General features: G+C 37.1%; 1 protein-coding gene across 1 annotated transcript; it reads right to left on the reverse strand.

The window, feature by feature from the left end:
• Nucleotides 1-228: 228 nt before the first annotated feature.
• Nucleotides 229-8,173, reverse strand: LOC108260638 (putative C-type lectin domain family 20 member A). The gene is made up of 6 exons (XM_017461057.3): nt 8,012-8,173; nt 7,169-7,218; nt 5,034-5,399; nt 2,238-2,567; nt 2,057-2,145; nt 229-1,879 (listed from the first exon to the last, which is right to left on the reverse strand). The coding sequence occupies exons 2-6, from the start codon at nt 7,206-7,208 to the stop codon at nt 1,739-1,741; spliced, it is 966 nt and encodes a 321-aa protein (XP_017316546.1). The 5' UTR covers nt 7,209-7,218; nt 8,012-8,173; the 3' UTR covers nt 229-1,738.
• Nucleotides 8,174-9,608: the final 1,435 nt, after the last annotated feature.

The following is a 9,608-nucleotide window of genomic DNA, read 5'->3' on the forward strand; positions in this document are numbered from 1 at the left end:
GAAAATGTAAAACTTAGGAACAGACAGTAACCTTAGTTCAAGATTAAGCTGGGGACCATCTAGCTGTGAGGAGACAATGCTACCTGTTGCACCATTGTGCCACCCCATAATGAATTTTTGTGTCATAAGTTTGATGTAGTGTATAGAGATACCTAGTCATACATGACTGCATATAATGCAAGCACATTAGTCCATTAGTCAAAGATGGATATAAACATATTTGTGGAAGCAATATTTATTGCATTGAAATTCATATTTACTGATACATACAAACATTAACTAGGCCTACACATGAACAATTTTAATTGTAGGTACTGCAAAAACATGTATAACAATTGAATTCATACCTTATACACATATATTAAAAATATTTTAACTCCATACATATATAGACATCGGTTATAAACTTTTATCTATCTATCTACATTTACTGTTACAAATATATTATCTAATTAATAAATAATGACAAATATTTTGTAATCATGTATACACATTGTATAAATGATTAAGCCTCTTTTAGAATATTATACAGTCATGGGGAAAAGAAATCATAATCACTGATTGGAAATGCCAATCAGCCTACAACGCATGTCTTTGGACTGGGGTTAACTGGAATACCCAGAGGAAACCCCCAAAGCACAGGAAGAATATGCAAATTCTGTGCACACAGGGCAAAGGTGGGAATCAAACCCCCAACCCTGGAGGTGCAAGGCAAGCATGCTAACCTCTAAGCCCTAGATTTCAATATATAGTCATTTCCCCCAAAATGTAAACCAACATTCAGAAATCAGATGGGGAAAAAATAAGTACCCCTTCCTACTTCCACAATCATTAAGAGAATAATAAGCAGCCAGGTGTTACTAAATAAATACACAAGATTGGTTAATCAACACAAAGTGTAACTGTCTCTCTAAAAGCAGAACTTTTATATAGGCGGTTTGGTGTTCTGGAGCATTCAGGTGTGTGTCTACATCATGTCAAGTAGAAAAGACATCATCCATGACCTTAGAGGAGGAATTGTTGCTGCTTGTCTATCTGAGAAAGGGTTATAAGGCCATCTCCAAACAATTTGAAATTCACCATTCTACACTGAGAAGGATTGTTTACAACTGGAGAGCCTACAAGACAGTTGCCAATCTTCCCAGGAGTGGGGGTCCCAGCAAATTAAGTCCAAGGCCAGACCGTTTAATGCTTTGAGATATATTAAGAAAAATCCAAAAGCTACATCAAGTGAGCTACAGGCCTCTGTAAGCACATAAAATATTTATGTTCATGACAACACAATCAGATAAAGATTAACAAGTATGCCTTTCATGGAAAGGTGGCTAGGAGAAAAAATATGGCCCACCTGGTCTCTGAATGTTGGTTTACTTTTTAGAAAAAAAGAATACTGAAATCTGTTGTGTTTTTGCTGTCACCTGATGTTATTTGTTTGTTTATAAAAGTTGGTGAGGACCACAGAATTGTTGTTTAGGCCCTGATAAATAAAAAACAATGGAGGGGGCTGTACATTATTTTCCCCCATGACTGTATATTGTAAGGGTACAGGACATGTACAATGTAATTTTATAATCTACTGACATCTGTAAAGCATGTGGACTGTAGAACTTCTGATTAAAAATGCTTCTAACTAAAGCTGATGATGATTTTCAATCTAATTTAATGTTGCAATACAGTCTAAAAGGCATTAAAAGTGTTCAATTTCTATCTTAAGAAAAGAATGCTTAAATTAACTGATTTAGAGGTCACAGTTTTCCCTGGTCTTATTTTCTTCAACATTATTTACTTTTATCTTGTGAAAGACCATGCCGTCTGGTTGCTCTCTCCATTTCAGTGTGATGTTGTCTGTTATCCCATGCTCAGTCAGTTTTTGTTTGATCTGAAAAACAAAATATGGCATTTATTAGTAAACAAAGCAGAATATGGCCACTAAAATCTTATGAGAGTTGTGTGCTACTGAGACTGAATACAACAGAAAGATTATAATTGATAAAGTCTAAAGTTCTTAATGCTATAAAAAGGGACTGTATATTAAATTCTGAAGAGTTTGTCAAACCTTCTGTAAGATTGCTGCTTTTACTGCAGGATCATTCACATCCTGATCCGATTTAACCTTCATTCTTATGCTTTGTTTTTTTGTAAAATCTGAAGGCAGAAACATATGCAAAATTTAACTTGCATTTTAAAAGCCATTGAAACAAGTGAAAAATATGCGCCTGAACACAACTTTAACTCACCTGAGAGGCAGAAGAAAGGCATTATCTCAGAGCATTGTGTAGGATAAACCAGGCCATTACTAATACTACCACAATTATCAGTCATCACCACACTCCATGGGTCTTGCCCCCAATTAATGTTAGAGAAGTTGGTCTGGTCTGACCACTTCCATAGGTCTCTGAACAGACCAACCCAAGAATCAGAAGTGACTGTTTGTTGTAAAATAGAATATTCCTGTGCATCTATCACACTAGCCAGGTCTGTGTGATGCTGTCTGCAGTATGTCTGAGCATCATGAAATACCATAGAAGTAGAAATAAGAATGTATCTGCTGGGCCCAGTGTTTCCGACTGTCAGAATTTAAAAACACACAATTAACTACTGATTCAAAAATGGTTAAAATAGTAAACAGTTTGCTTGATTAAAAACATTGACATTTATTAATTTAGATACTTTAACTCATTATTCACAAATACTTCATGTGAGGTTTTTACAATCAGAGTATTTTATATATAATCAGCACTAGTGGTATAAAGTGCAAAGAGGGGTCTATACTGACATTTGAATTTCACACATGTAGATTTTTCCACATGTTAAAGTTTATTTTTTGTTCTCTCGAAAAGATCTATGGAATTGTTATACAGAATTATAAGATTTTCAGGCCCACAGTTTCACACAGATCACGCTATTTTCTGTTTCTCGAAGTTCATAAAGATGTTGTTTCTAATTGGTCTTTCTTGACCACCTGGGTGGTGAAAATCACTTAGATATCTTCTTGTGCATGTGTGCATACATGTTAAGACCTTGCAATAAATACTGCTGTCATAAAGCCATCGTTTCCCTTTCTTCTTTTTGGATTTCAGATTTTAAAATTTCAGAACCCGAAAAACAAATTCCAAAATTAAAATCACAAAAATACAGATTTTCTGTAAATTAGGTCAAAGATGAATCATCCTAAAATATCATGGAAAATCAGACACACATGTGATGAGCTTGGGGCTCAGGTTGAACCTCAGGGAAAGTTGCTTCTCCAGTTGAGAACGACTTTTCTAGGGGTTATATGGAATTCAAATATGATGAGGGCGTGCCTTTCCCCAACACGCAACCCTTGAACAAGATAAACATTGAGCAAGATAAAGTTAGGTCTGGGAATCCCCTACAGTCTCTATGGAGCCTTGTTGGCCTTATGGCACCAGCAACAAACATCATACTGTTGAGCCCATTGTTGAGGGGCTGAGGCCTGGGGATTGGAGGCTCCATCCACAAGTGCGTGAGTTCATACGGCGGAGGTTCGACCGAGCAGAAGCGAACGTGTTTGCCTCCAAGGAGACAACACGTTTCCTGCTGTGGTTTGCTTTCACTCCTCCCACACCAAAGGAAAAAAGGTCCGGTCTGGAAGCCTTTCCCCTGATCTCTCTGCTGCCACAGGCTTTAGTGAGAGTTCACCAACATCGTGCTGCTAATAGCACCGAATTGGCCAGCTTGAATTTGGTTCTTGGAGATAATAACTCTGCTAGTTGGCACTATCTGGGAGATTCCCATTCTTAGGGAACTATTGTCTCAAGCCAGAAGGTTGATTTATCACCCTCAACCAGAACTATGGAACTGAGGTTGTAGAGACCATGTTAAATGCTAGGAATGTCAGTGAGATCCAGTAAACTGTGCAATGACTACTGTCCTGGAGTTCTTACAGGAACATTTCTTAGCAAGGTTGGCTCCTTCTACAATCAGGGTCTACATGGCCACCATTTTGGCCAGCCAAGCCCCTACTGATGGAGCCTCTGTGACAGGCCATACCCTAAGTATGACTGAGTGGATATATTCGCTCCCACAGTGTGAAGCTCACGCAACATTGAGTTCCTTTTGAAAGGGAACATTTGGGTTATGCATGTAACCCTGTTCCCCTGAGAAGGGAACTAGATGTTGCATAGCGTTGTCACACTGACCCTTCAAAAAAATGAAAATACGGAAAAGGGGAAGTAAAAAATACAACAAATGTTGTACCTGCTTGTCTGGCCTACAGTCTAATTCAGTTTCGTCTCATTAGTAAGAGTATGAAAGACTTTCCAAATCAGGTCGACAAAATATGTAGTGTCTGCCTGCTAAGCTGCTAAGTGACTACCTCAATTTGACTGAAGTAGGTAGTACAGCTAGAATAAAACACATGCAAACAATAATACATAACACTATTTGCAATATTTACCAATTACAATTATACTTACAATTTATTCACAATATTTACCAATTACATTAATAAAATAATCTATACCAGTTGTGTAAAACAGTTACTGATTTAGTTACTGACCGACTGCTCTGAACACTGAGAGTCTGACAGATGCTGATTTTTAGATATCAGTTATGTCATTACTGTTTCAATGATTTGCGGTGGATTCTGAGGGTAATGACTGATACATGTAACATTTTTTTCTATGTAAACAAACATGAGATGCTGCATTGACATAATTGATCATTTGATTCACTATACTGAATTTCACCACAAGTGATGACACATTTGAGATGACTGACAGCAACATTGGAAGGTCTCCGAATGTGTTTGCGCACACACACAAGTTAACTAAGTGATTTTCACTTCCTATTTGGATTGCATTAAACCAGTAGTATTTTGTCTATTGTCTCCTTTTAAATGATAGCTCCAATTGTTGTTGTTGTTGTTGTTGTTGTTTTTTTTTTTTTTTTAGATGTGCTGTTTAACATCTTTGACACTTTATAATTTAAGTTCACTGAGCACATTTAAAACAGTTTTTTTTTAACCTTCATTTCCTACTAAATGGTATATTGAATATGATGTTCCTCACCATCAAAGCAAACAAAGGGAAGTGGAGTGGTACATGATGCATCAAACCAACACCACTGATTTAAAGCACCACAACCTTCCATTAGGTTGTTAGGCTCTCCGGGACACCAAACTGTGAAACTTCCTAGTGGTTGATTGTCCATGGACCAGCGCCAGCTATTAGGTTCATTGTACAGGCCAATCCAAGCGCTGGAAGAGAATTGTTGTTTCTGTGCCTCATTTTGAAACTTAATCATGTCGTCATTGCCTTCAACAGTAGCCAGGTCAATGTAGTTGTCTCGGCAGTAAGTCTGAGCATCACTCCAATTTTTCCCCTGTTGGACTAGGTGGTATTTATAAGGTACAGACAGGACGAGGAGGAAAACATCTGTAGATGATATATTAGAATAAGAGGTTTTTACAACACTAGGTCTGCTAAAAAGGACATCTTTCAAATTCCTTATTTAATCTTTGCTTTTCAGGTTTTGAAACAAATATTAACAACAATTTTATTTCTCTCTTGTATATGAAACAACAACCCAAAATTAGGCAAATAGTTTTCCGGATTTTTCTGGCATTGCACCATTTATCAATAATTTGGGCCATTTCTCAATAATGTGATCAATTTTTTAGTAAAATTGTGTGCAAATGTTTGCGTAAGCCAGGCCTATCCAAAAATCTGTGCCAGATTTACAAAAAAGTTTCAGAAACTCTTACTTTCTCCATACTTGCATATGTATATTGATAAATGCCAATCACCCATAAAGTGCAGAACATGTCCCTGACATTAGTTCATTTGCATCTAGTGATGCTCACAAATTTCCATAAAAGGTAAAACTCCCAGAGTGCTGTGAAGGCATGAAATTACGGGTAAACCGCGAAAGTAAGTTTAAGAAGCATAAGTGGAAGTTACTTTTACTCGTGTCTATGCCAGTGAATATATTTAGCAGTGTAACAGCACCTACAATGGCAAAAATATGGAGCAATTACTAGAGATTGACCGATATAGTTTTTTTTTTATAACCAATACTGATACCAATATTAGCATGTTTATGTGCCCGATAACCCGACATGCCGAACCAATATTTATTTATTGTTTTACTTCTGTTTTTGACACAATGTTAACACTTTCACTTCCAATTTTGTCAATTTCTCTTCCTCCTTGGATACAAAGCAAAACAAAACAAATAAAAACTTTTATTTATACACCAAGGAATAGAGGGGTCTGCAAGAGTACACAAAGTAAAGTGCACTGTTACTAAAGTTTGTCACTATTTCTTAGCACACATCTAACACATCTAATTTGTACATTAATGGCTGTTATAGCGGTCCTGCGCACGATTTATCTGTTGATCCCATATTAAAAAACTCATAGCCAATTATGGGAAAATGTTTAAATATCGGGAAGAATATTGGTAAATCCAATTATAGGTCTCTAGCAGTTACAGAAATGACAAATTACAAAAGAGGCAAATTAGGTCATGAATTAACTGATGTGAAAAGAAAAGGGCTTGATATGTGAACAGAGGGGAAAGATACCCAGGTGATCATGGACACCAAACACATGATACAGGGAAACTGGTATTTTTAAATTAAGTGTCTCAGTGACTGAGGCCGAAAGTCTCTCGCACTGATGTGCTCGCTCTAAATTGTTGCACAGCATTAAAAGAAGATATGGCAAAAGTAAATGATTTATGAGGCAGTTTTCATCCTCCAAAAAGTCATTCTGCACTCTATATTTGTTTCCTCATAAGCATGGCTTGTGCAAAATTTTTTGTCAGCTAAGTCTAACACCTACACCTATGCAAAGACCAACATGTCTTTCTTTTATTTGATGGCTTTTTTGACTTGGTTGAATGACTAGTCTTATTTGTTTAAACCAGGGTTCTTCAATCTTAACCACAATGTGCCTGTGTGGCTGCAGGCTTTCATTACACATTTAATAGCACATTTGATAGCTGATTGGAAATTAAGATGAACTGATTAAACAAATATGCTCGGTTGGATTGAAAGCCTGCAGCCACACTGGCCCTTTGCGGATAACAGTGAAGACCTCTAGTTTAAACCATCACACTTATTAGAACATCTAAAGAGTTTTGTCTGTCTAGCAAAATAGCGTGAGTTGGCTATTCACAATAGTTATTTCTTTCCACTCACCTGTGAGAGACAGAAGTTGGAATATGATTCTCCCCATCATTGATATGGTACTGAGGAAATAAGACACGAGGGAATAAACAATTTAAACTGATCTGTGAGAAATCAAGTGAGATTATCTCAGCAGGCCACCTTGAAATAGTGTGATCGGGAAGTAATATTGGTAACTGAAGGCACATAAAATTTTCTTAAATGGAAGTCACTCACTTTGACTTCATCCTGAGTGCTGTACCACAAAGCAGGGCTTAAAAACTTAGGGTTTCAGTAAGGTAGCTTAACCACACATGCACAAGTGGGCTTAATAGGTGTCACAACGTAGGTTAACACCTTGTTAAGTTGAGCCAGACTTTCCTCATCAAGTCATCACCATAGACGGTGTATGTCAAACTGGCATGTCAAAATGCTTTTTAAAGAAAAGGGTTCAATTTCATTTCAATTCACATGGCACTCAAAGTAAAAGTAAATGCAAGTGAAATAATTAGCAGCAAATTTTTATTGCTAATTTCAGCTGCAATGCCACTGCCGTTTGTAACGACATCAGTTACGTGTATGCATATAGAGAAAACAAGCATGTTACAATTTTGCCATGTTACAATTGTGTGGGCATCCCATACAATAGCTCGATCTCCTTTAAGCAAGAATGTAACATCTTTAGTTACCAAACATCAATCAATTACGTTTAACATTAGACAGAATAACAAAAAATGTACTAGCATAAATTGGTTGCAGCACCTTTACTCTATTTCTGTTAAACATAACAATAGTCCATATGGATCAAATGTACCTACTGACAAATAAAATAATTAAAATAATAAAAAAGGAAAAGTATAAAATATGTTAACTTACTGTAGAGCACACTAAGGAAAAATGTCTGTTTTTAAAAAGGACCTCTGAGTCATCGGAACTTCTTCTAGTCTTTGACAAGTTAAGCTGGCATTTTATAAGAGTCTCTCATGCAAAACATCTCCCATTCTTCCCCATGTGACAGTGGAGGATTCAGCCTAGTGTAGTTTTCATCTGATTGGCCAACACTAATTGTGAATTCTAAATGTGAATTATTAAGTACAGTGCCCTCCACTAATATTCAATTCAATTCAATTCAATTCAATTTTATTTGTATAGCACTTTTTACAATAGACATTGTCTCAAAGCAGCTTTAAAGAAATATATAAACACGGTATACAGATATTAAAAGTGCAAATTTATCCCAATTGAGCAACCGGTGGCGACGTTGGCAAGGAAAAACTCCGTAAGATGTTAAGAGGAAGAAACCGTGAGAGGAACCAGACTCAGAAGGGAACCCATCCTCATCTGGGTAACAACAGATAGTGTGAAAAAGTTCATTATGGTTTTGTATAAAGTCTGTTTGGCCTTAGAAGCAGCCGTAGTCCAAGCAATCTAGAATTGGAGAAGATGAGAGCTCCATCCAGAGGTAGGAAATCCAAAACGGATCGGGCAGGTCAGGAGAGCAGAAAGGATCAGGATCTCTAGTATCTCCATAAAATCGTGTGTGGCTCAACAGAAGGAGAGAGGGAGAGAAAAGATTATTAGGACTGTGCTTAGTGTAACAGAAAGTCTAGTCAGGGTAGGCTTGAGTAAACAAATACGTTTTAAGCCTAGACTTAAACACTGAGACTGTGTCTGAGTCCCGAACACTAATTGGAAGACTGTTCCATAAATGTGGGGCGCTATAAGAGAAAGCTCTTCCCCCTGCTGTAGCCCTCGCTATTTGAGGTACCGTCAAATAGCCTGCATCTTTTGATCTAAGTAGGCGTGGCGGATCATAGAAAACCAAAAGGTCGCTTAGATACTGTGGCGCGAGACCATTTAGTGCTTTATAGGTTAATAATAGTATTTTATAATCAATGCAAGATTTCACTGGGAGCCAATGCAGTGCGGATAAGATCGGGGTGATGTGGTCGTATCTTCTAGTTCTAGTAAGGACTCTAGCAGCTGCATTCTGGACTAACTGGAGTTTGTTTAGAGATGACAAAAGCATGAACTAGTATTTCTGCATCATGTATTGACAATATATTTCTTATATGAAAGAAGGCTATCCTAGTAATATTATCTACATGAGCATCAAATGATAGACTGGAGTCAATAATCACACTAAGGTCTTTTACTGGTGTACATGATGAAACAGAAAGTCCATCCAGAGTTATTATGGGATCAGAAAGCTTACTTCTAGCTACACATGGTCCTAACACAAGTACTTCTGTCTTATCAGAATGAAGTAAAAGGAAGTTAGTTAGCATCTAACGTCTAATGTCCTTTACACATTCCTCAACTTTATTAACCTGCTGTCTGTCCTCTGGCTTCGCTGAAAAATACAACTGTGTATCATCAGCATAACAGTGGAGGCTAATTCCATGTTTACGAATAATTTGACCTAGAGGTAGTATATAAAGTAAAAAGCAGTGGGCCTAAAACAGAACCTTGT

Source organism: Ictalurus punctatus, chromosome 29, assembly GCF_001660625.3.
Source record: "Ictalurus punctatus breed USDA103 chromosome 29, Coco_2.0, whole genome shotgun sequence".
In the NCBI taxonomy this organism is placed as follows: domain Eukaryota; kingdom Metazoa; phylum Chordata; class Actinopteri; order Siluriformes; family Ictaluridae; genus Ictalurus; species Ictalurus punctatus.

What these genes read in the sequence shown, in the direction of transcription:
- LOC108260638 (XM_017461057.3), bottom strand. Translation starts at nt 7,208, where the DNA reads ATGATGGGGAGAATCATATTCCAACTTCTGTCTCTCACAG. An exon ending in GCCTTTCTTCTGCCTCTCAG is followed by an intron (nt 2,146 to 2,237) that starts GTGAGTTAAAGT and finishes TTCTGCCTTCAG; the next exon opens with ATTTTACAAAAAAACAAAGC. An exon ending in AAGCAGCAATCTTACAGAAG is followed by an intron (nt 1,880 to 2,056) that starts GTTTGACAAACT and finishes TTTGTTTTTCAG; the next exon opens with ATCAAACAAAAACTGACTGA.